The sequence below is a fragment of the Nomascus leucogenys genome, chromosome 4 (assembly GCF_006542625.1).
Source record: "Nomascus leucogenys isolate Asia chromosome 4, Asia_NLE_v1, whole genome shotgun sequence".
NCBI lineage: Eukaryota > Metazoa > Chordata > Mammalia > Primates > Hylobatidae > Nomascus > Nomascus leucogenys.
Window position 1 is genome coordinate 132256855 of NC_044384.1, and position 27650 is coordinate 132284504.

The 27650-nt window shown below is 42.2% G+C and overlaps 1 protein-coding gene across 5 annotated transcripts in view; it reads left to right on the forward strand.

Moving 5' to 3' along the window:
* CSGALNACT1 (chondroitin sulfate N-acetylgalactosaminyltransferase 1) overlaps window positions 1-27650 on the forward strand; it is a 355242-nt gene that overhangs the window by 314215 nt on the left and 13377 nt on the right. For all 5 annotated transcript variants that reach the window (XM_030812279.1, XM_030812281.1, XM_030812278.1 and 2 more), the window contains 3 exons: window positions 5137-5238; window positions 24838-25016; window positions 26601-26695. In XM_030812279.1, the coding sequence (XP_030668139.1) occupies window positions 5137-5238; window positions 24838-25016; window positions 26601-26695 (376 nt within the window). The remainder of the gene's footprint in view (window positions 1-5136; window positions 5239-24837; window positions 25017-26600; window positions 26696-27650) is intronic.

Genomic DNA, 27650 nt, shown 5'->3' on the forward strand with positions numbered 1-27650 from the left:
GCAGTGCAGAGGTTGAAAAAGGCTCCCTTAGGATGAGTTATCACCCTTAGTGTACAACGCCTCCTCAAATCAGGCCTTGGATGAGCCTGTCACCAGTCCATCAGATCTCCCATTCTATCTGGCTGGTTCCCATCAGAAACTCAGGTTGAACAATCCTTCCCCACAGCCCTTTTACGTTTGGAGTTTTCTTGTGGCTTTTCCCTTCTGCCTGGCCATACCAGCCCTCCAGCTTTGTAGTGGGGTCCTAGACATTGAGTTCAAAGCTGTCAGACTTAACAGATGCATCCCTCATGCGGCTCAGGTGACCTGGGGAGCTGACTACCAGGCAGGTACTTAGGAAACCTGGCTTTCGTGCCTTGCTGCCTCCATAGCTCGGTCAGGTCTTTGGAACTCCTTCCCTCACCTGTACGCTAAGGCTACGAACAATGGCCACATACCTCCCTCCACAGGGCAGGCGTGCAGATTAATAACAGAACTCAAAGACCATGAAGGGCTTTTGGCCTCTTGGGAAATAGAAATATAGGTGTCTAAGTGACTGTGATACATGTTTTGTGATAGGAAATACATCTTAAATTAGCCTCTGTACTCTCCGTACTCTCTTGTTATAATATCTGGGTGAAGAACTGGTTTATGGGTTTATTTTTTTTGTTGCTTTAAGAAAAAACATCCTAAAAAGAGTCTTTGTGGAATAGAAACAGAATATCCAGGCCGGGCATGGCAGCTTGCACCTTTAATCCCAGCACTTTGGGAGGCCAAGGCGAGTGGATCACCCGAGGTCAGGAGTTCGAGACCAGCCTGGCCAACATGGTGAAACCCTGTCTCCACTGAAAATACAAAAATTAGCTGGGCATGATGGCACACACCTGTGGTCCCAGCTACTCTGCAGGCTAGGGTGGGAGGATCACTTGAACCTGGGAGGTTGATGCTATGGTGAGCCAAGATGGCACCTTTGCCTGGGTGAGAGAGCTAGACCCTGTCTCAATAAATGAATGAATGAATGAATGAATGAATTTTCAGGCTTCCAGGTTCGGGCAGGAGAATGACCCAGTGGGAATGGGGAGCTCATGCACAGAGACCGTGAGAAAATGATGAGCTCCCTGGAGGGACCTTAGGAAGTTCGAGTTTCCTGAGATTCATGGCAAAGGCTTTGTAGACAGTGTTACCAAGGCGTTTATAGAGAAGTGCTATCAGAGGCATGTAAGTCAGCCCAAGGAACCTAGGTACCATGTGTCCAGGTATGAATAACAGTGCAAAGCCAGGAGTTTGAATACGCAACGAATACAATTTTCCCCCTTTCTCATGCATTTTACTTACTTACTTACTTATTTATTTATTTATTTATTTTGAGATGGAGTCTCGCTCTGCCACCCAGGCTGGAGTGCACCGGCACCATCTTAGCTCACTGTAACCTCTGTCTCCCAGGTTCGAGTGATTCTCCTCCCTCAGCCTCCCAAATAGCTGGTATTATAGGCCTGCACCACCAGGTCTGACTAATTTTTGTATTTTTAATAGACACAGGTTTCACCATGTTGGCCAGGGTGGTCTTGAACTCCTGACCTCAAGTGATCCTCCTGCCTCGGCCTCTCAAAGTGCTGAGATTATAGGCTGAGCCACCATGCCCAGCCTACTTTACTTTTTAGACTTTTGCCTCCAAACCAAAAACATATGGACACATTCACTCACATACACACTCTTTCTCACACACACACCTTTCCAGTGGATGGAGTTTACTCAGAATTGTTTAGAGGAAAACAAAGATCATTCTGCCAGCCAGCCATGGTTTTTCATGGTATAAGACTCTTATTCTTGTAAAGCGCTTGTTAGTTATATTACAGATAGTTTCAGTTTTGCACATGGAGAACTCAAGGGCAGACATGTCTTAATAATTTCTTAAGATCCACTGGTAGATTGTCTGGTCCATGATACGTTGTCACCAAGTGTTTGTTGAATGAATGAAGGAAAAGAGTACATGAATGAATGCAATGGAACCTTGACGGTAGACCTCACAACAAATTCTACTTTGCCTTTTTTAAGACGCCTCACCTAGTCACAGAGAGTAAAGGTCCAATGCATCTGTCTTATTGCTTAAAAACAGGAAGTTGTTTGAATGGATTTAAAAATACCAGAGAGGGAGACAGCAAAGATGTTATTAGAAAAATGAGAATGCTTTTTCTTCAGACGTAGCGGGTGACCCTCTCCTGATTCTAGGATGGATTTTTCCCACTGCATGCACGAATTTCAAGCAATTTTTCTGGCACTTGGCCCTGTGTGTATGCTTTTATTCTACCCTGGCAGAGGAAGTTAAGACATTGTCTGGGAAGTTTGCGAAAGGGATCTTTTATGTACAGAGGATTTCATTGTTGATTGGTGATGATTCAGTCTGCAGGGACTGTGGCTAAGTGGGAGCCCCTGGTTTTGAAACATGTCGTTATATCCTAGGCCTCTGTTCCCTGTCCTTTGTCTGCTTTTAAACCTCTGCCGTTGCTCTGGGTTCCTGAGGTAGCTCTTTCTTCCACCAGAAAGAGACAGAATGCTCAGAACCAAACCTGTGACCAGAGTGAGCCCTGTATGTGTCTTGCCTGGGTCAATATCATCCTCCCTATTTCTTCCATCTGGAATTGTCTTCTTTCTTACCTCTGCCTTTCTAAACCCTATCCCTCTTTCACTGAGCCCAGCCATTCCACCCCACAGCATTTGCTGTACTTTCTCAATTCCATGTTCTTTATATCAATGCCATGAGATGTCTGATGGTTTTAGCTGAGCCCATTTGATTTCCTAAGTAAGTGTTATGAGGGCAAGAACCGTGTCTTCCATTGCTGTGGATTTCTCCCAGCAACCCCAGGAAGGTGGTCATTTCTTTTAGGTGTCATCATTAAAAGCATTGAACAAACTGGCCTCTGCATTTAGAGCTCAAGGATCTTTAGAAATTATGATGTGAATTATTGTTTGGGGGTTAGGGTAAGTAGCCAACACTGAGATAAAAGAAAACAAATGGAAGGACATGTAAAATATCAATATCACAAAATATCCTACCAGTAGAATCTTTCCATTAACTTGTTTCCAGAAACTCAGGTTAAAATTACACACATACACGTATGCAGTTGGCCCACTGTATCCAAGGGTTCCACATCCTCCGATTCAAGCAATCAAGGACTGCAAATATTCTAAAAAAACAAAACAGGAATGGTTGCGTCTGTACTGAATATGCATAAACTTTTTTTTTCCTTGTCATTATTCCCTAGATGATACAGAACAAAAACACTTTACACAGCATTTGCATTCTGTTGGGTGTTAAAAGTAATCTGGAAATGATTTAAAGTCCACAAGAGGATGTATGTAGGTTATATCCAAATACCACACCATGTTATATAAGACAGGGGGCCCCAACTCCTGGGCCACACACCAATACTGGTCTGTGGCCTGTTAGGAACTAGGCCACACAGCAGGAGGTGAGTAGCTGGTGAGTGAGCATTACCACCTGAGTGCCACCTCTTGTCAGATCAGCTGTAGCATTAGATTCTCATAGCAGCATGAACCTTATTGTGAACTGCAGATGTAAGGGATCTAGGCTGTGTGCTCCTTATGAGACTCTAATGCTTGATGATCTGAGATGGAACAGTTTCATACTGAAACCATACCCCCACTTCCACCCCCACCCCCAGTGTGGAAAAATTGTCTTCCATGAAACCGGTCCCTGATGCCACAAAGTTTGGGGACTGCTGATATAACGGGCATGAACATCTGGATTTTGGTATCCCCAGGGGGTTTCTGGAATCAGTCCCTCATGGATACTAATATGGTTAATTATATCCCTACCCAAATCTCAGCTTGAATTGTAATCCCCATGTGTCAAGGGCAGGGCCAGGTGGAGATCATTGAACCACGAGTGCAGTTTCTGTCATACTGTTCTTGTGGTAGTGAATAAGTTTCACAAGATCTGATGGTTTTATAAGTGGGAGTCCCCCTGCACAAGCTCTCTTGCCTGCCACCATGTAAGATGTGCCTTTTATCCTCCTTTGCCTTCTGCCATGATTGTGAGACCTCCCCATCCATGTGGAACTGTGAGTCCATTAAACCTCTTTCCTTTATAAATAACCCAGTCTTGGGTATGTCTTTGTTAGCAGCATGAGAACAGACTAATACAGATACTGAGGGGAAACTGTACACATATGTACATAATATATACATATATGTGTACATAAACAGTGATTTAGGCACATGCATATATTTACATATCTACACATACATACATTTACATGCACATATGTACACATTTACACATACACACCTGCATTTACATACATACACATATACATAAATGAACTAAACCCTCAGCAGAGGACCTTCCCAGATTAGCTAGTGCTTTCACTTGAGAGGACAGGACATGGGCAAAACACAAATAGCTAATGTGGGAAAGCAGGTCAGGACCAGGCCAGAGCTAGAGATCTGGCCCCAGGAGGGTATGGCCGAATGGTGGTTTTGTCAGAAAGCTGGAACATGAGGTGCTCGGTGCCTGGGATCATTAGAGTCACAGAGAGAAGAAATGGGGACATGGTGAAGGTGATGATATCTGCTTGGGAAGGGTGCACTTCAGTGACTGTTCTGCCTTGCCATTTCCTCAGATAGTCATAACATTGGGTGCTTCCAAGGCACTCTAGAGTCCTAAACAAGAGAATGACTTTTGACCTTTGCTCATTTGGTCTTTAAGACTCTGTGATTGGCCCACACAAGAAAAGAGAGTCATGGGCAAGGATTCTAGTCTCATCTTCTCTGGACTTTAGCTTTCTCATCTTTGGTACTTCATAGTCTTTTTATGGGGTAAGAACCAGCGACCCATTTCCATGACGCTGTCTGGACCCGGTGGGCTAGGCCTGTGGCAGATTGGAGCTGAGGTGCCTTGCATCTGAGTTTTGATTTACTGCATATTTAAATTTCCTTGTTGTCCCAATAAGATAAATACAAATACAGATAGTTGGAATGGCCAACCAGAAAGGTCCTGGATTCCCATCTCGGCTCTCCTGGAAGTTTACCGAGTTTTCTTCAAGACCCTTTTGCACTTTACGAAAAGGTATTGGTTTGTGCTGTGCCTGTCAATGTGAAAATAGGCACCAGACATGCATGTGTTTTGTTTTCCAGGGAGATGTGCATTGAGCAAGATGGGAGAGTCCATCTCACTGTTGTTTACTTTGGGAAAGAAGAAATAAATGAAGTCAAAGGAATACTTGAAAACACTTCCAAGTGAGTACAATATGGAGCCGTCGTAAGGAGTCCTGGTAACTAAACTCAGAAGCACACATCCAAGGCTGAAACTTCTACTTAGTTTTATTTTCCTTCACACTGTGGGTTAAATGGGATGGATTGATTGCTGGCTGTGTGCAGGCAAAAGTCTGCACTCCTCTTCCCCAGGAGACTGCCCTGTCTGACAGTGGTTTTCAGTGTGCATGGGTGATGACTTTGACACTGGAGATAAACTGCACACAGCAAGGGGGAGGGGAGTGGGGGCTTCGTTGAGCTTTCATGTAATTGGATGTCATCATTTTTAGCACCATAGATGCGGGGACTTCACGTTGCAGAGTAGGAATTAGGGAGAGCACAGCTGTGCAGTGAGCTCCATCTCAGCCACAACTTCAGAGGCTAAGAGTGAAGTCTATGCTCAGATCTCATCCACTTAGCAAACAGTCTCACCCTTTGGGCTTTGATTCGTTAAGTATTTTGAGACATTCAGGGGAAACCAGAAGTGGTGGCCAAGGCAGGATCCTTGATCAAACTTACTCAGTTGAATACAAATGATTTAACCAAAAACTTGAGGCCTCCAGTTGTACATTTATACCTAGGTGATCAATTGCATGGGGCATAAATGTATTCAAAAGCAGCATAGATGGATTTTTTTCCCTATAAAAATAAATAAGTAATCCCCATGGCATCTTCTACCAATAAGGAAGCCGGAATGGCACTGCACACTGGCCTGTAGTTAGCCCTGGAGGTTTGCAGGGGGACTATTTGAGTAATCAGGTGGGTGGTTTCTATGCAAGTGAAGCTTTGAGTATGGCCAGTGGTACTCAGGGGCAGACATAGTCTGAGTAGATCCATATGATTTAGATATAAACAGTGCCCTCTGTTTTGAGTTTCTGGTAAATGGTAATAGGATGATAGTCAAAGGATAAGATTCTAAGACTGAGTGTACTTTTTTTTTTATGCTTTGTTATTAGTTTTATATTAATTGGCCCAAGATCTGAATGCTAGTTATAATTATTCAAGCATTCTTAAGCAGGAGATCAGCAAACTACACCTCCCTGGCCAAATTTTGTCTTGCACCTGTCTTTGTAAATAAAGTTTTATTGGAATGCAGGCATGCCCATTTTCTTACATATTATTTGTGGCTGCCTTTGTCTACAGCTGTGCAGCTGAGTAGTCACCACAAAGACTGTGTGACTCACAAAGCCTAAACTGTTTACTGTCTGGCTCTTGACAGACAAATTGTGCCTATCCCTGCTCTAAAGCAATAATGAGTTGTTAAGAGTTTAAAACCAACAACAACTTAAAGCTATGGCCTGTGTCTAAGATCAAATAGAATAAAATAATTGAATATCGTAAATGCAGGTGACGTAGAAATTCCTCGACTCCAGTACATTGCTATGTTCTCACCTCTGCTTAGAAACGAAGAATATGAATTACATAAATTCATGGCCTCTGCCCATTGGGTAGGTTTTAACATCTCTATCAATGTCAATTCCTAGACATAGGTTCTTTAAAGTTCCCCGGATGATTCTAACATGAAGCCACAATTGAGAACAATTGTACCAGAAGGTGGTAGTCCACTTGGGAGCTGTTCCCTTCACTGCAGCCAGCTGGCTGCCCCACCCCAAGAGATTTTAAGCAGCTCCCCACGTGACTCTGAAGTACAGCTAGGCTTGAAAGCCTCCTTCCTGCTTGGTATGGCAGATTTCCAGCCCATCAAAGAATGACCAGGCATTTCCTGAGGGTTACACGTAACCATATTTACATGAGTCCAATGGATAAGTAGAAGGACAGTTTAGACCCCTTGTAGTGACTAGAATGCTTAAGGCTATACCTTTATCAATTCATTCTTCTCCATATCAAATTACCTGGCAAGCTGAATTCTCAACCAGAAGGTAGCTTGGTGAGCAAAGAATGTATAGAATCTGAGTAAGAAAAGTAAAATCATTTGAGTGGTAGAGATGGTTTGCCTCAAACTTTGACAAACATCTAGTTATCGATCTACCCAATTCGCTTCATGCTAGAGACCAGGTTCGTTGGTGTTTAAAGTAATGCTATGTAAACTTTGGCAAAATTAACCTGAGCTTCTTAAGTTGTGTATGTATATACCTATACCTGGTATATGTATATAGTTGTGTTTGTATATACCTATACCTATACCTGGTTGACTAGTTGCATAGGGAATAAAATAAATACTTTTTCGGTGTTGATACCCTCATTCTATTAACCAGTGATATCTGTAGTGTTGATGTCACTGATGCTTTGGGCCATGTCCTGCCCTCTCTTATGGTGTTGCTGGTCAGGCTCTCCTAGGGATGCCCAGACCTCTGCAGCCAGCCTGAGTTGAGTTCACACTACCATACCACACTCCACCTTCCAGATCAATCTTCCTACCTCCCTCACTGCCTTAGCCTGGTCCCCAGATGGGCTGTTGCTTCTAATCCTGTCTTTACGACTTACTGCTCTCTAGCCAAACTGGGAGCAGAATTTGATCTTTGTCTTCACTCCCATTATTCTCTTCTTTTGGGAGTTCCTTCCGCCCTCCTTTTTGTTAATTCAAACCTCAACCCCCCATCACTCCCCACCTAATTTCCCACCTCTGGCGCTCTTTCTCACTCCCATTCCTTTCCTCTCTGAATTCCAACTATACTCACTTTCTGCACCTCTGAATCTGGCACTTGGTGCATGATTTGATGATTGACATTTCTTCCTGTTCTACTAACTTTGCAACTAGATTATAACCTGCTCAATAAGTAGTACTGTGTCTCATGACTCCTTAATTCCAGCAGTTAGCACAACACCATACAGAGAAAATGTTCAAGGTTTCTTCATCAAGAGAAAAATAATGCCAGGTTTATAGTAAATTTGTGCACTTAGTAATGTATTTTCTTTATTTTTGAGACAAGGTCTTGCTCTGTCACCCAGACTAGAGTGCAGTGGTGTGATCATACCTCACTGCAGCCTCCAACTCCTGGGCTCACATGGTCTTCCCAACTTAGCCTCCTTAGTAGCTGGGACTACAAGCATGTGCCAACATGCCTGGCTAATTTTTATATATATTTTTTGTAGAGCCAGTGTCTCCCTATGTTGCCTAGGCTGGTTTCAAATCCCTGGCCTTGAGCAATCCTCTTGCCTCATCCTCCCAAAGTTCTGGGATTATGGGTGTGATCCTCTATACCCGGCCTCCCATAGTAATCTACATATAAGCTTATACGTGAAACTTTATTTAAACATTTTTAAATTATTTTTAAGCTGATAAAGCTTTTGTTCAGAGGTATCTTATTTCTGAATAATGTAACTTGCATAAATTATAGTATTTAATATTCATTACCTGATGAGATAGACACTGTTTTGGGCCCTACTTCACAGATAAAGAAACTGAGGCTTAACGAGGTCGTTGCTCAGGCTGTGATCCCTGTCAGATGGGAGAGCCAGAATCAGAGCCTCGTGTTAAGTTCTAGACTCACAGTGTTAGCATACCACCACATGTTCAGTCTAATATGCTTGCTCCTAAAACCAATAGTTGTTAGTTGAAAGTAGTAAGATTTATAGTCACACTAAATGAAATTTATGTTATTTGGAAATCAGTATTGTGATTAAGCTGTTTTAAATCCAGCTAAATGCATGTACTTTAATATCTTTTTAAAAATCTTGTTTAGTGACCAGTATGCAATATTTTACACACTCCCTCCCTAGTTTATTCTTAGTCAGTTGAGCTTTACATTTCAGTTGATTGCTATAGATCAGTGTTCTGCAAACACCAGTTTGTGATTTATTAGAGGGTTGGGAAATCAATTTTGTGGCTTATGTCCAATTTTTAAAAAGTGAAGCAGAATAGGATAGAAAATATCAGAGTGAATCACAGGTCGTAAGGATAAATATTCTTTCATGAAAGTTTAATTTCAATGTGTGTGTGTGTGCGCTGCATCAGGATGTGTAATATATTCCTTTATAAGGATCATGGTCAAAATGTTTAAAAGCTACTAACATAGACAGAAATACAAATCGGTTCTCAATATCTGATTCTTATTCTGTAGAGTTTTCCAAGTTTCAGTTAATCTCAGATGAGCTCAGTGGTTCTTCAATATAAACATGCTTTGGAATAACCTGTGGTGCTTTTAAAAATGGAGATTCCTGGGACCCAGGCCTAGAATTCCTCAATCAATGGGCCTGAGATGAAGCCTAGGAATCATCACTGAACTAGTTCCACATGTGATGCTGGTGTGGGTGGTTCATGGACCATACTGTAAGAAACGCTGCTTTAGATACTTGCTTGGAGCTATGTAATGGGAATTTTTTTTTTTTTTTTTTTTTTTTTTTTTTTTTTGTGACAGAATCTCACTTTTTCACCAGGCTGGAGTGCAGTGGCACAATCTCGGCTTACTGCAACCTCCACCTCTTGGGTTCAAGCAATTCTTCTGCCTCAGCCTCCCGAGTAGTTGGAACTATAGGCACACACCACCGCACCCAGCTAATTTTTGTATTTTTAGTAGAGATGGGGTTTCTCCAAGTTGGCCAGGATGGTCTCAATCTCTTGACCTTGAAATCTGCCCACCTCGGCCTCCCAAAGTCTTGGGCTACAGGCGTGAGCCACTGTGCCCGGCCAAAAAATATTTTAATGTAACTGGTAGATGAATTGGCATTTACCACATTGTAAGTTGACATTTACTACATTGCAAGTTCATCTTTGCCCAGTAACAAGGACATGAAAGCCTCCTTCAGAGGAGTCATCTCTGAGATTAAGTTGCTAGAAATGAGACACCGCCCTGCCAGAGAGTGTATGTGATGCTAGGGGAGGGTTGTTGTCATTATCAGGGACCTACCTTGCATTGTTTGTGTCAGCATTTCACACCTCTTTGAAATGAGTTGACACATACCCCTAGGAAGATTTTTTCTGGGGGAAATGGTTTGTTCCAGGTTGTTTGTTCATTTTCAGAAATTTGAGCAGCATTGTTGATTTGCTTTTAATTTTTTCTTAAACAAGGATTTTTAGATAAGCATCTCATTTGCTAAAATGAAATAAGCTGCACAGTAGATCCCTCCCAAGGAGATAATTAGTCTCAGACCCTGGGAAACAGGGGCAGGGAGTAGCATCTTGCAGATGAAAGCAGTATCTCAGGCCTCTGACCATCTCACCTGGTATTTGCCAGAGGCTGTGCTAAGTGTGATTCTGCTTGGTGTGCCAACTCTTTTTGGAGATGTGCCTGCATTCTGAATTGTTTACTGGGGATTTGAATATGCCATATAAATTATGATACTGTAAAAATGTTAATTTCCTGAGTGTGATTATTATATTTTTCTAACGAACCAGGAGAATATCTTGTTTCTTGGGAGATACATGTCTTCAAGGGTGAGGTTGTCGTGATGTCTGAAACTACCTCTCAAATCTTTCAGAGAGAGAAAAAAAGCAAATATGCTAAAATGTTAACACTTAATGAATCTAGCCAAGGGTATGTGGGCACTTATACTATTCTTATAGCTTTTCTGAAGGTTTAGAATTTGTCCAAATAAAAATGTGGGGAAAATATATTATGAAAAACAATTAAATGATATTAGTACATGCAGTGGAATAGAATGCACTGTTTAAAAGAAGAAGAGTCGGCTGGGCATGGTGGCTCATGCCTGTAATCCCAGCACTTTGGGAGGCTGAGGCAGGCGGATCACAAGGTCAGGAGATCGAGACCATCCAGGCTAACACGGTGAAACCCCGTCTCTACTAAAAATACAAAAAATTAGCCAGGCGTGGTGGCAAGCGTCTGTAGTCCCAGCTACTCAGGAGGCTGAGGCAGGAGAATGGCGTGAACCCGGGAGGCGGAGCTTGCAGTGAGCAGAGATTGCACCACTGCACTCCAGCCTGGGCAACAGAGCGAGACTCTGTCTCAAAAAAAAAAAAAAAAAAAAGAGTCAGAGCAGTGAAAATGGAGTAAAGGCCTCTGCAAGCACTCCCCTCCACAAAAGCAGTAAGAAAATTGGAAAAAAATAGAATCACTTTTCTCAGAACTCTAGAAATTAACCAAAGTTTGCAACAATCTCGAGAGCATTTTTCCAAGAAACATGGATGAATTTTGGTGTGAAAGGGAGCTTTATGCAGGTTTAACTTGCCCTATTCCCATCCCCAACTCCAGCTCTCTGGTAACCTGGAAATCCAACAGCCCACAAGCACAGTGATCACCACAGCCTGGCAGCCAATGGTGGAACAAAATGGGGTTGGAGATCATTTAAAGCAGGGGTATCCAATCTTTTGGCTTCTCTGGGCTACATTGAAAGAAGAAGAATTGTGTTGGGCCACACATAAAATATACTGATACCTGAAGAGCTGAAAATGAAATGTCATAATTTTTAAAGAAAGTTTATGAAGTTGTGTTGGGCTGGATTCAAAGCTGTCCTGAGCCACATGGGTTGGACAAGCTTGCTTTAAAGCATCACAACCAGAGAGTTGTCACTATTTGAGCTATCTGGAGGTTCCTTGGAAGACACTACTCACAAGGTTGTCTTTATTTGCCCTGACTCAGAGCTCTTCCAATGCAGAAAGTATTTTCTTCAGGGAGAGCATTTGTCTAAAACAATTATAGGAAGCGTTTAACTTTGTGGCTGCCTGAGGCAGTGATTAAGATTTGGGGCAAACAATAGACTAATCAAAAAGCTTAAAAGGAAAATCTCAGAGATTAGATATTCATAGGGCCTTTGAAAAGCTCCAGCACATTCCTAAAAACCTAAGGACCATGTACCTCTCTAGGGCTATGCTCCTACTTAAAACCTAAGTATGTCCTAAGCTCCCACTTGTGGCTGACCTTCAGGCTCTGTGGAAGCAAGAAGTAAAGGATAAATAAGTCATTGATTGCCTGGCTGAGTGTTGAAGGTGTATCCCAATATGCAAACAGAATCCCTCAGCAAAATCAGAGAGACTTACTGGTTCCAGTCATTTAAGGAAATTGTTGTCCACTCATTAGCTGACCATTAAGTGGTCACACAACAAAGAATTGTGACTTTACAGAATTAGTTCAGAAAAGTCACTAAACAAACAACAAAAAACCTGAGAGAAGGAGGAGATTCTAATTTCTAGGCTTGCCATCATACATTTTTTTAAATGTTCAATTTTTAGCAAAAATTATGAGGCATATGAAGAAACTAAGGCTCATGCACGAGAAAAAAAAAATCGGTCATTAGAACTTGTCCTTGAAGAAGCTTAGAAGTTTGACTTAATAGACAAAAATTTTTAATCAATTGTATTAAGTATGTTCGCAAAAGTAAAACAAAAAACATTTAAAGAACTGAAGTATATGAAAAACATGTTATACTAAATACAGAATATCAACAAGGAAGTAGAAACTATTTAAAAGAACCAAATAGAAATTGTAGTGTTGAAAACTACAATAACAAAAATGAAAAATTAATAAGGCAGAGGAGGCTTAACAGCAGGTTTGAAGAAGCAGAAGAAATAATTGGCAAACTTCAAGATAAGCCAACTGCAATGACTCAGTCTCAGAAGAAACAGAAAAAAGAATGAAGAAAATGAACAAACCTGAGATTCATGGGATACCATCAAGCATACAAACGTATGAATAATGGGAGTCAAGAAGGGGATAGAGAAGGGCACCTAAAAATATTTGAAGAAATAATGGCTAAAAATTTCTCAAATTTGATGGAAAACATTAATCAACATATCTAATAATCTTAAGTCCAAATAGAATAAATTCATAGAAATCCACATTAAATTTATAATCACATTTTTGAAATTCAAAGACAGAGAAAGAGAAGCAACTCATCCAGTACAGTGGATCCTTGATAAGATTAATAGCTGAATTCTCATCAGAAACAATGGAGGCCAGAAAGTGAGATAACATATTCAAAGTGAGAAAAAGACTTCAACTAATAATTCTCTTATCAGCAAAACCATTCCTTACAAATGAAGGCAAAATTAGGACATTCCCAGATAAACAAATGAAGAGACTTCATCACTAGTAAACATGCCCTGTATGAAATACTAAGAGGAGTCCTTGGGGCGGACATGAAAGGACACTAGACAAATCCACATGAAGGTGTAAATACTGCTAGTGAAGTAACTACATAGGCAAATATAAGATAGTATAAATGTATTTTTGTTTGTGACTCTTTTTTTGTGCTGATTTAAAAGACAGCTTCATACCAAAAAATTGTAAATCTGTGTTGAAGGGCACACAGTGCATAAAGATGTAATATTAATACAATAACAGCACAGGAATGGAGAGGGAACAGAGAAATAGAAAATCTGACTAGACTTACAACAAGCAAATGGATTGATTTAATTTAAAAAAAAAAAACTTTCCACAGAGAAAAGCCCAGGCTTCACTGCTGATTTCTACCACGTGTTTAAAGAATTAACACTAGTATGTCAAAAACTCTTCCAAAAAAATTGGAAGAGGAGAGAACACTTTCCAACTTATTCTTTGAAGCCAGCATTACCCTGATAACCTAACCAGACAAAGATAGAACAAGGAAAGAAAACTATAGATCGGTATCCCTATGAATATAAATGCAAAACTTTCAACAAAACACTAGCAAACCGAATCCAACAACATAAAAAAAAAGAATTACGTGCTATTAGTAAGTGTGATTTTTTTTTTCAGGAATACAAGTTTGGCTCAATATACAAAAATCAATGAAATATGCCATATTAATAGACTCAAGGACAAACATCACATGACCATCTCAATATGCATAGGAAAAGCATTTGTTAAAAATCTAACATCCTTTTATGATAAAAATCCTCAAACTAGCACTAGAAGAGAACTTCTTTAACCTAATAAAGGACACATACAGAAAACCATCTGTGAAAAATATCTTACTTAATGGTGAAATACTGAATGTTCTCCCCATAAGATCAAGAACAAGGCAAAGGTGTCTGCTTTCACTATTCAGTATTGTACTGGGTGTTCTAGCCAGGACAATTGGATAAGAAAAAGAAATAACAGCCATCTAGATTGGAAAGGAAAAAGTAAATACTATTCACAGATGATATAATCTTCTATATAGAAAATTACAAGGAATCCACAGAACTGTTAGAGCTAATAACAAATTCAGTAAAGTTGTGAGGTATAAGATCAATATACAAAGGTTAATTGTATTTCTATACACGAGCAATAAGCAATCTGAAAATGAAATTAAGAAAATTTTCATAGTAATATAAAAAAGATGTAAAAACATAGAAATGAACGTAATAAAAAAGTGCAAGAATTTTATGCTGAAAACTACAATACAACTTTGAAAGGAATTAAAGAAGGCCTAAATAAATGGAAAGACATCCCATGTTTATTAATATTCTTCAGATGACAGTACTCAGTCAATTGATCTATAGTTTCAGTACAATCGCTATTAAAATCCAAGATGACTTTTCTTGTAGAAATGGACAAGCTGATTCTAAAATTCACATGGAAATGCAAGGGCCCAAAATAGCTAGAACAATCTTAAGAGAACAAAATTGGAGGACTCATAGTTTCAATTTCAAAACTTACTACAAAATTGCAGTAGTTAAGACTTTGCCACGGGTATAAAAATATACATATAGATCAATGGATGGAAAGCAGAGTTCAGAAATAAACCTATACATTTGTGGTCATTTGATTTTTAACAAGGGTGCCAGATCATCATATGGGGGAAAGAATCATCTTTTTAAGAATGGTTCTGGGATGACTGGATATTCATGTGCAGAGAATGAAAGTTGCTTTCTGTAGTTGATAGGCATACATCCACTGTATATACAAAACTTGAAGTCAAAATGGATCAAAGACTTAAATGTAAGAGCTATAATTATCAAAGTTTTAAGAGAAAACATAGCTGTAAGTCTTCATGACCTTGGATTAGGCAGTGATTTCTTAGATGTGACTTTTAAACCCTATCAACTAGAGAATAGGCAGATAAATTGAACTTTATCAAAATTAAAAACTTTTGTGCTACCATAAAAGTGAAAAGACAGCTTATATAATGGGATAAAATATTTGCAAATCATAATCTGATAAGGGTCTATATTCAAAAACTAGAGAGAGAATTTAACAGTAAAAAGACAAATAACCCAATTTAAAAATGAACAAAAGACTTGGATGTACATTTCTCCAAAGATGATACACAAGTGGCCAATAAGCACAGGACAAGATGGTCAACTTCATTAGTCACTAGAAAACTGCAAATCAAACCTGCAATGAAAACCACACCCACCAGGATGGCTGTAATCCACAAGTCAATCACAAGTGTCTCTGAGGAGGCAGAGAAATTGGAACTCTTGTCTATTGCTCTTGGGAATGAAAAATGGTGTAGCCACTGTGGAAAACAGTGTGTCAGTTCCTTACATGGTTAAACATAGTATTATTATCTGACTCAGCAGTTCTGGTCCCAGGTATATACCCAAAAGAACAGAAAGTAAGTATTGAAACAAATAACTGTACATGAATGTTCATAGCTGCATTATTCACAATATCCAAAAGGTAGAAACAACTCAAATACCTAACAGCTGATGAATGAAAAGCAGAATATGACATAACCATACAATGGAATATTTTTCAGGCATAAGGAGAATGAAGTACTAATAAGTGCTACAATGGGATGAACCTCAAAAACATTGTGATCAATGAAAGTAGCCAGATGTAAAAGGTCAATAATGGCCAGGTACAGTGGCTCACACCTGTTATCCCAGCCTTTTGGGAGGCTGAGGCAGGCAGATCACCTGAGGTCAGGAGTTTGAGACCAGCCTGGCCAACATGGTGAAACCCCCTATCTACTAAAAATATAAAAATTAGCTGGGCCTGGTGGCTCACACCTGTAATCCCAGGTACTGGGGAGGCTGAGGCAGGAGAATCGCTTGAAACCAGGAGGTGGAGGTTGTGGTGAGCCAAGATTGTACCACTGTACTCCAGCCTGGGTGACAGAGTAGGACTCTGTCTCAAAAGAAAACAAGAAAAAAGTTTGATAATGTTTAATCCCATTTATAGGAAATATTCTTTATACATAAATTCATGAAGACAGAAAGTAGATTAACAGTTGCCAGGGGCTGGGGATATGAGGGGATTAGAAGTGACTGTTTCATGAGTGTAGGATTTCCTTTTGGGGTGATGAAAACATTTTGTAATTAGAAAGAGGTGACAATTTACAACATTGTGAATGTACTAAATTACATTGATTTATACACTTTGAAATTTTATGTTGTGTGAATTTTAACTCAGTAAAAAGTATACATATAAATACACAGCATGCACACACAGACACACACACACACACGCACACGTCGTGTCTTACGTGAGAAGGGTGTTTTGTCCTAATCAATGTCTTAAACACCTTGTGTCCTCTGCAGAGCCAGCCGTACTTTTCCTCTGTGGAACCAAATTGAATGTGCTGCTGTATAGTAGTTTATTTAAGACATAAAAGAAGCATCGTACTTAATGATGTAAAAGCACAGTATCCACTATTTGCCAGTCCCTATGTAGGGCAGCTTGCTCCAGGCTTTTTGAGGAAAGTCTCTGGTATGATTTGGCTGTGTTCCCACCCAAGTCTCATCTTGAATTTTAGCTCTCATAATTCCCATGTGTTGTGGCAGGGACCTGGTGAGAGAGAATTTAATCATGGGGGCATTTTCCCCCACACTGTTCTCATGGTAGTGAATAAGTCTCACGAGATCTGATGGTTTTACAAGGGGAAGCCTCTTTTGCTTGGTTCTTATTCTCTCTCACCTGCCGCCATGTAAGATGTGACTTTGCTCCTCTTCTGCCTTCTGCCATGATTTTGAGGCCTCCCCAGCCACATGGAACTGTGAGGCAATTAAACTTCTTTCGTTTAGAAATTACCCAGTCTTGGATATGTCTTTATTTGCAGTGTGAAAACAGACTAATATACACTCTGATGCTGCTGTACATTCGGGTATTGTGTGGGAAATGGAGGGATGCATGCCTCAGGGCGCAGGGCAAGACAGGAGCTGGGAATTATCCATCCAGACTTTACAGAGCAAGGAGAAATGGCACATGCTATGAGCTAAGTCTGAGGATGGAGGCCACCTGCAGGAGATCCAGAGGAGGAGGAAGGATTGTGTCCTCCTTAGGTAGCAACCTTGAGCCTCTGCCCAGGTTCTTTATGTGTCTTGTCCTACACCTACTATGAGACTGCTTTCCTCACCTGGGGCACAGGGAGATTCACTGATTAGGAAGGAGGCTTCCCTTCCTCACTTGCCTTGTGCACAGTCACTCACACTTCCCTGTGGCAAAGGTGCATGAAGGCTTGGCATGGTGGGTGTTCAGGTTGCCACCCCCTAATTTTATTTTTTTTTGTTTTTTGAAATGGAGTCTTGCTGTGTTGCCCAGGCTGGAGTGCAGTGGCGTGATCTTGGCTCACTGGAAACTTCGTCCCCTGGGTTCACACCATTCTTCTGCCTCAGCCTCCTAAGTAGCTGGGACTACAGGCGCCCGCCACCACGCCCGGCTGATTTTTTGAATTTTTAGTAGAGACAGGGTTTTACCATGTTAGCCAGGATGGTCTGGATCTCCTGACCTCGTGATCCGCCCGCCTCGGCCTCCCAAAGTGCTTGGATTACAGGCGTGAGCCACCGCACCCGGCCGTTACCACCTAATTTTCTAAGGAAACTCCGTGCCGGAGGCCTCATGTCAGATGTTTGAATCTCACCGTTTTTCTGTGCATCGGCAAGTTTGTTTGGTACCTACTAAAGCTGGCTTTGATTTCTCAATTTAAAACACAAGCAAACAAAACAAAATTATATGCATTCAGTGAGCAAGAAAAGACAATCTGAGGATGTAGCCGGGAAGATGGTGAATTCTAATCGGCTGATGCCTGCATTGTGACCATTCTAAGATTCAGAGACATTCATTTGCTCTTCTTAATGAACTGTGCCTCATGCTCACATGAAGTTTTAGAACCAAGGGAAAGGCAAAAATGAAGTTTCTAAAGAAACTTGCTAAAACAGGCTTAAAGAAGCTCAGAATCTAGGCAATTCTAAATAAATTATTTAAAGTGCCTCCTATGAAAAATTGGATGATAACATGTTCAGCTTTAAATTCTTCACTGTATTCCTATATCTTCAAGAAGTAGAACTCATAAGTGATTTCAGTATTTAGAGCTGTGAGATTTAAAATCATGCATTGGATATAATACTAGTGTTCTATGTAAATTTTTAAAGATTTTTTAAAATGAAAGGCTGTTGTGAGAAGCGTTACTTTAAGAGACTATCCTTGCAGTTGTGGGGAAAAGTCTATATTAGAGTAAATCGTATTAGACAGGAAGATCTATCATTTTTAATCCAGTAATTCTGGGAAATGCAAGTCAGTTAGGGAAATTAAATCTCCCATAGAAACAGTAGCTTTGTCAGTTCATTACAACCTCTATAAAAATGACTCTGTGTAACTTAGAGGAGTCTCCATGCATCAGATTTATTATATAAAAACAGGAATTGAGTGGGAAATGGCAGAGTTTTGTCAGTTGATAATACAATTCAAGAAAAGAAGAAGAAATAATTATGAGCAAATCATGTGATGTTAGTGGAACTGCACATTCAGTTTCATAACAGGAAATTATGTAATATAAAATGTAGTGCCCCCATCCTACCGTAATAAATGCACATTTCTTTGCCATTGCTTTAGGGCAACACTAAACATTATATTTCTTTGTATGAGTAACTTCAACAGTTTGAACCATATTGTAATGTATTTTTCTCATCTCTTTTCTGTTATTTACATATTTTTCATCTTCTTGAAAGCTTGGGTTTGTGCCTGTCTTTCAGAATCCATTGGTCACAGCCTGTTTCTGATGTTGGAGGTGGGTGTATATACACAAGGGAGGGGTTTCTCTGGTGCCCATCTGAGTGGGCTGAGCTTTCTTTCGCAGGGAGGCATCTCCATGCAGCACCCTCCTTGGGACAGATCTGAAATGTGCCTGTGTTTTCCATTTGTTCAGCTCTTGATTCGTCCAGTGGATATTGGTCACCCCGTGTGTGCCATTTACTGCACAGTGCTGGATAATCTCTGAAGGTAGAAAAAAAGTAATGCAATTGCTGTCCTTGAAGGATGTGGAGTCTGCTAGAGCAACTCATACAGATCTGTGCAAGCAAAGGCCCTTGAAGGCGCCAGGACACAGAGGGACAGAGGCAGGACTGGATCGAATGTTGGGAGCCCAGAGTGCGCACTATGAGTTTATGGTGAGGCACACGAGGGGCAGTGATGCTTGACATGGGCCTTAAAGACTGAGTAGTGTTCGCAGGAGTAGATGCAGAATGTACATTTGGGGAAGAGAATAGTGAGAAGATAGGAGGCCCCAGCCATGCCCACACCTTGGTGAGTTGTCTGTTATGTAAACCAAAAAGGGATTGAGGGAAGATTCAGTCTATCTGAGTTTTATTTAGCCAAGGTTGAGGATGCGCCTAGGAAAGTCATAAACCACAGAAGCGTCTGCAACCTCTGCTTTTTCCGAAGGGGGTTTTGTCCACTTGGGTATTTAAAGGGGAAAGAACTAGGAGGAGGAGGAACAAAGGGATGGAGAGCAGACAGTGAGGTAGATGATTCCACTCCTGTGAGGCTCTGATTAGCCTTAGTAATTCTCTGTTTTACATGTGAAAAGAGGGAACAGAGGAAAAAATCGATTCTGCATCGCCTCATGCTCAGTAAATCTACATTTTACATCTGAAAAAATGAACACATGTAAAAGGAGGGAGTCACGAGAATGAGACTGTGACACGGGGTTGTGAAGTTACAGCTACTGTCAGTGAACAGCAGGAAAATGGTTTTGTTTGTTTGTTTGTGTTTTTGAGATGGAATGTGGCTCTGTTGCGCAAGTTAGAGTGCAGTGGCACGATCTCGGCTCACAGCAACTGCCATTTCCCAGACTCAAGCGATTCTCCTGCTTTAGCCTCCCAAGTAGTGAGGATTACAGGCGCCCACCACCACGCCTGGCTAAATTTTGTATTTTAATAGAAATGGGGTTTCACCATGTTGGTCACGCCAGTCTCGAACTCCTGACCTCAAGTGATCTGCCCATCTCAGCCTCCCAAAGTGCTAGAATTACAAGCGTGAGCCACTGCGCCTGGCCGGGAGAACAGTCTTGTTAACTCGTTTCTCAAGCTTAATTCTCCTTTTGGCATGTTGAGTTTGGGGTCCTGAGATTCTGTTTTTCTTTCACAATCATAATCATCTACTCCTGGCTGGTCACTTTAGGGGGAAGCAGGAGAGAGGATAAAGCAGCATGCCTGCCTAGGAAACACTATACTCTGCATTTGGGGGCTGTAGCCTCATGGCCATGGTGTGGACCTTCCCAAACCACACCATCAGGCTACGTTGGACACATCAGTGATTTGAGTTGAAATGTGTCATTGTGTTTGAATGGCTCTGCTGCCTTTTAATCCACTGTTGAGCAGGGGGCACTCTAGTCTAGTGATGGATTCCCTGCCCAGTGAACACTGTTTCAAAATGAGGGTGTGGGGCATTGGTAAGGGGCCTGACTAGTTGAAGAAGCCAATTCCTCCTCATCTTGTCATATCCTGTTCTGGAGCCGACATGGCAGGTACTGATAAGTTTCAGATGAGGAGGCTGCCCCGCTTCCAGGCCCAGGAGGTTTGGCAAAGACAGGAAGTTGTCTTGATTATTTTCATGGTTTTTCCAGCTCAGTCCTCTTTCTTGGCAGAGGATGCTTGGTAATTATCAGAGGCTCTTCCTGATGGCAAGAGAGGAGGTGGAAAGGTTCTTTCAGATCAGTGGTTTATTGTAAAAAAGCCTTGGGTTGAGGAATCAGGAAGGAAAATTGTACCATTATTCATCCTCAGACGGACCCCTAGCTGAGCATAATGACCTGGCAGCCACCCTGGGAAACACAGATGGATGACAGAGTTAGCACTCTGGGCCTTCTCCAGTGTCTGTGACTACCTGATGGTGCTTCCCAAGCCAGCAGTGACTCTGTCCCCACCCTGCCTTCTGTGCACACTCATGTTCAGCTCTCTCATCAGGACCTGGTGAGTGGCCAGGGCTTCAGAGCAGCTCTAACATGGACCCATACTGCCAAGCCAGCAATGTTGCCTTCTGGCCATTGTTGATCAGGGTGGATGAAAGTCCCAGGGAAAGCTAGATCAGGGCAGAGTCCTGCGTGGGGCAGGGAGAACAGGCAAGCCGAGGTGCCTGGTGCTGTGTGTGTGTGTGTGCCAGCCCCCGTATGGTCCACATGGAAACAGTGCATGGACAGAGCTGAGTACCATTTCCCAGGGCTTTCTGTGCAGCCTGTGGACACACAAAGTGAATTTGAAATGCATATTCAGATTGGGTAGTGCCATGGATATAACTTGCATTGTCTTATCCTTGTAGAAAATTGCATGAAGAGAAAGGAAGCAAATTGCCTTTTGCATTAGGCCATATAAAGTATTCCCCAGCATCCATTTGTCTGAATTTTCTTTCTCTAGAAGCAACACATCATGGAAGCATAGGGATTTACATTTTAAGGCTTAAAAAAAAAGTTCTTCCAAATTAAGGTCATGTCAAACACTGGGTACCTTGAGTTCTTACCACCCCTTTTCCCATGACTATGACAGGAAGCCCATCCTGTACCCAATCCTCTGTTGCAGCAGAGGAGAGAACAGCATTTATTAGCAACAGCTCAAGCCAGGGGTAGGGGATTCCTGCACAGAATAAACTAGATTAACTTGTGCATTGGGTAAGCATGCACACCACCAAATTACCACTCTTCCCTCTAAATTTGTAGCACTAACTGTCTCTACTGTTCCCTCGGCAATTAATCAATCACTCATAGACTCGTCATTTCTTTCCTGCTGTTTCCTCAGTTTCTGACACTGTCTTGTATTCTTATTTAATTACTCAACATGATTTAACTTTTGTAAATATTTGGCCTATCTATACAAATGGACTGTAGGTTGTTCAAGGGGGAGATTCTTGATGTCGCAGCTCATTTAATGCAGCCTATTAAGAGCATATATTCTTCTTCCCTTGGCAAAAGTCACTTGCTGTTGTTCAGGTATTTTTTGTAGTTGAACTCTCCTATAGTAGATCCTGGAAACTCTCCTGGAGAAGGTACCTGAATTATGAGTCAGGTACAACCTGAGTGAGGAAGGACTTGCTCAAACATTGTGTTTGTGCTCTGAAAGTTAGAAGATATCCCTGTATAGTGGGGAGGAGGATGTCCTAAAAAATACAAACCTGGAAACAACGAAGAAAGAGAATGGCTACTGGCTACATATATTAAATACACAGAAAGTTAAAGCAAGATGGACTCCAGGATCAGATGCCTTTAGATGAACAGGTAAAAATCCAGGCGTCTCCCATGGGTAAAACTTTCCTGGAAACTGACCAAACTGGGAAGGGAAAAATGGGTTGACCTGACTTACAGGAGTTGGGGCTGCAGACACCTCTAAGAGACATGAAGGTGCTCGCAGTGACCTCACACCATATGAATGTCTTTGGAGACAGGAGGATAGCGCTGTCCTTAACTAGTGCCATACCTAATGCTGAAAAGGCTTTGGAGCATAACTTCAACACAACACACAGAAAATGTGCAATGGGGGCACCCACCCAGAGAAAAGACTCAAGATAAAGTTCTGAAAGAGGAGGAGAATCCCTGCGAATGTAGAGTGGTGCTGAAGTGAATGCAGTGTCATAGGAAAATAGAGTCTCAGCCAGGTGTGGTATCTCATGCCTGTAATCCTAGCACTTTGGGAGGCCGAGGCAGTAGTACGGCATGAAACCAAGAGTTGGGCAACAAAGTGAGACTCTGTCTCTATAAAAAATTTTTAAGAATTAGCTGGGCATGGTGGCATGCACTTGTAGTCCCAGATACTTGGGGCTTGGCTGAGAGAGGAGGATCGCTTGAGCCCAGGAGTTTGAGGCTGTAGTGAGCTATGATCATGCCACTGCACTCTAGCCTGGGTGAAAGAGCAAGATCCTGTCTCTAAAAGAAAAAGTGTATTATATGCAAGTATATATAATGTACATATGTAAAGTAAGTTTTTTCAACCAAAGAAAAATAGCATCTTAGTGTGTAAAGGGGAATTTGAGCTCTGTAACCACTGGATTTTGTTCCTGGAAACAGAGACAAAAGGGGTAGAGTGACTTGTCTCAAATCCATCAGAGGCACAGCTAGGTTTAGAATCATTCATACATTCCTGCACTCATTCAAAAACACCTGTTGAACACCTAGGGGGTCCCAGGCACAGTTTAGCCCTGTATCCAGGTTTCCAAACTCCTAGACCAGTGCTCTACCCATCATGAGGCCTCCTAACCTGATCCAAATCTGAAAGGCAAGTTTGGCATCATACTCTGACATGGGCTCACTGATCCCTAAGATTAAAAACCAAGCTCACTCCCAGATCCAAAAGAAGAAGATGAGTCAAGGAGGGAGTCACAGAACTAGTTTTACTGATTCAATTCCAGATACAAATACAACTTAGCATTTTAAAAGTTTATGACTCTATATTTGTGTTGGCCTTTACCCAAGATAGGTACTTGGAATGCAAACTTTACAAACTAGAAATGAATTTCTGTACCTTTTGGAAAGAAAGAGTAAAGAGAAGTTGGGGCATGGGACTAAGCCAGGTAGCTGGCAGGACAGGGAGTGTGAGAGGAGAGGAAGCCATTAGGAAAAGAAGGGTGTCATTGACAGGAAAAGGGATTTGCTAGGCTGAAAGAAGACTGAAGGTGGTTCTCTAGTGTTATCTGGTAGAAGACAATACCTGTCCCGCTGGGCATGGAACGAATTCATGGAACGTTAGCTCAAGACGGGCCCCATTTCAGAATCTTCTACTGTCCCTGGGAAAGAACAACGAATGCAGGAAACATCCTGGCTTCGCTGCCTGGGGCCTGGGAATCCTTGCCCATGCTAATCACAGCAATAGCTGATACTTACAGAGTGCTGTATACTCTTGGCAATGTTTATCTCACTAATAACCCTGTGGGATAGTGATGGAAGGTGTTATTACACCTGTTTGGCAGATGAGTCAGCTGAGGTTCAGGAAGATTCATAGGCTGGCCTAGATCACAGAGCTATCTATGGGAGAGCCAGGCCTGAGACAGTCCTCTTCTTCTAACTGCAAGTTGGTCGTTTTTCCTGCCATGCTGTGCTGCTTTACCTGAGGATGGGGAAGGAATCCGGGTTTAAATCTCTGTGGGGGAAAGATTCACATTGAGAACATTTTGTCTGGCTCCTGGATTTGAATGCAGATGAAAAGATGCTAAGTGGGGCCACTGCAATGTGATCTTATTTCCTTGGCTCAGCGGCCTCTTTCAGTTGGCTCAGGATGCACGAAGATTTTCCAGGGTTGTGTTTCTAGTCTTCCCTGGTTCAAGTTTTCTCCATCACAGAGAATAGTCATTAATGATGACAATACTATTTTCAATATGGGGAAACTGCCAGAGAAACAAGGAAGAAACTAGTGTTAAAACTCCACTAGGTGTTCTTGGTACCTTTGATCCCAGTGAGTATCCAGTGAGTCTGGGCCATTCTCTAACTGTCTGGGGAGTCCACGTGCCCTCAGCATTCAAAAGAAATGGGTCAAGACGTGCATGGGCCCTGATCACATATTTTCTCAGGGGATGCTGTCAACATATGGGCATGTGAGTGACAGTACCTTGTCTTGCCTTTCAGAGCTGCCAATTTCAGGAACTTTACCTTCATCCAGCTGAATGGAGAATTTTCTCGGGGAAAGGGACTTGATGTTGGAGCCCGCTTCTGGAAGGGAAGCAATGTCCTTCTCTTTTTCTGTGATGTGGACATCTACTTCACATCTGAATTCCTCAATACATGTAGGCTGAATACACAGCCAGGTATGGATCCTCTCTCTGTCATGCTCAGGTGGCACCCATCCCTCTCGGGCCCATGCATCGTCCTCTTCGTGGGTCAGTCACTCCGATGTCCTGCTTCTGAATCAGCCTGTTTCACTCCAATAGCAAAGAAAAGGAAAACCATCTGTATTAGTCTGTTCTCACACGCTAATAAAGACACACCCAAGACTGGGTAATTTATAAAGGAAAGAGGTTTAATGGACACATAGTTCTGCATGGCTGGGGAGGCCTCACAATCATGGAAGAAGGTGAAAGAGGAGCAAAGGGAAGTCTATCATGGCAGCAGTCAAGAGAATGTGTGCAAGGGAACTCCCATGTATAAAACCATTAAATCTCTTGAGACTTATTTACTATCATGAGAACAGCATGGGAAAAACCTGTCCACATCATTCAGTTCCCTCCCACCAGGTCCCTCCCAGGACATCTGGGGATTATGGGAGCTACAATTCAAGATGAGATTTGGGTGGGGACACAGCCAAACCATGTCACCATCTGGTTTGAGTTCTTTGAGGCCACATCATGGGCCTGTCAGCCACCATAATTCTGGGACCCTTTCCCCAAGTTCATGTCCATAACCTCTCTTCCATCTGCAACTGGGAGATCAGCTTTCATGAACATTCCCAAGAGAAAGCGAGGTGGGAAGGATGTGGACCTGGAAAACTACCCAACCCTAAAGAGAAAGGAGTACCTGTGGGCAGTTACCTAGGGTAGAAGAGCTATTTGCCCAAAGAACCCGCAGTACTAAAATGACTTTCACAAACTCAACTCATAGGCAAGGCTGCTATTGAGCTGATGAACACTGGCACAGCCATGCCAGTTGCTAAAATACAGAAATTCTGTGTAAATTGATAAAGAGAAACCACCCCGGACACTCTAAGTCTAGTCCAACTGCCCAAAGTCACCCTGACCCAAAGTCAACCATTTAAGACGACCCCATGAGCCAGCAAGTAAAGGGTTAATGTTTGGTGGGGCAGGGGCACCAGGACACTCTTTCACACTCCCTGCCAAGGCGTGATGCCCAGTGCTTGGTTATGGACTATCAGTATTTGAAATATCATTCCTGTGCTGGGAGATCAGAAATATTTGCAGATACGACTATCTGGTCTGCTTGGCGCTGCATGTCTAAGACCCATTTTAGAGTCGAGTGAATGGAAAAGGAAAAGTGGGTGCAGGTCGGGCACGGTGGCTCATGCCTGTAATCCCAGCACTTTGGGAGGCCGAGGCAGGTGGATCATTTGAGATCAGGAGTTTGAGACCAGCCTGACCAACATGGTGAAACCCCATCTCCACTAAAATAAAAAAAATTAGCCAGGTGTGGTGGCGGGCGCCTGTAATCTCAGCTACTCAAGAGGCTGAGGCAGGAGAATCACTTGAAGCCAGGAGGCAGAGATTGCAGTGAGCCAAGATTGCGCCACTCTGTCATAGCCTGGGTGACAGTGAGACTGCCTCTCAAAAACAAAAAAGTGGCTGCAAATGTCTAGGGTGTTTCAGAGGGCCAAATGTCAAGGAACAAACCTACTACTTGGATCTGTCACTTTAAGTGAATGTTTGTTTTCTGGTTTGTAGGGAAGAAGGTATTTTATCCAGTTCTTTTCAGTCAGTACAATCCTGGCATAATATACGGCCACCATGAGGCAGTCCCTCCCTTGGAACAGCAGCTGGTAAGTAATTACCCTGCAGATGCCTCTGTGTGGCTGTGTTTAGTGTCTGTCATTACCAGGGGCACCTGACCATGAGCAAAGGTGAGTGGAAATCTGTGCAATGATTCCCTTAGTAGTTTTTACGTTTGGCAGATGTGCTGGCCTCTGCTCCCGGCGCCTCATTGATTAAAAGTGCTTGCAGTATTTAAAGTGGAAAATAAATGGAAGCAGTACTTTACAGAAAGGTAATTTCACACCTTCAGAGTTTCCATCAGTGGTTTTTGGAAAGTAGTATTGTTGCATTATGGGCGCAGTACAGTTTCTCTTGATTTTTGCAAAATCCTACAAGGTAACAAAGGTGAGATTAATGTTCCCATTTGACAAAAATCAGAAAGGGGTGGCTCACCCCAGAGAGGGCCAGAGCAATTCTGTGGACCTTGTCTTTGTGAATTTGAAGTGGAAACTCCCAGTGTGTTCCCAGTGCCCTTCCCATCATGCCACCATTCCCACACATCACAGTGTTTGGGTACACATTAGCGTTAAAGGTGTCACTGGCAAGGTGGCTCTCAAGGGAATATTGGAAGGACTTCTCTGCTAAGATCCTGGCTGCACAGGTGATGGATAGTGCACAGGCTGCACAGATGATGGATGCACATAGCCCCCAAGGGTCCCTGTAGGCTGAGATGTCTTTGTTGTCACAAGCAGTTAGTCCACTTTGCAGAGAAGCAATGCAAGCAGCAGGAGGAAAGGCAAGCCGGAAGAGGATCTCTGTGTCGTCTGGGCATGGCCCCCATGGATGGAATTTCTCGGTATTGTTGGCGGCATTGGCAGAGAGGGAAAAGGCCCTTCTCCCAGCTCAAGTTGGGCTGTGATTTTTTCCTGTAGGGAGATGAGCCAGGTTTTTCTGAAGCTGTGTTCTTGCCCAGGCTGTATCTCATGGTGGCCTTCCCATCTGAGGGACATCTGTTCTTCCTTG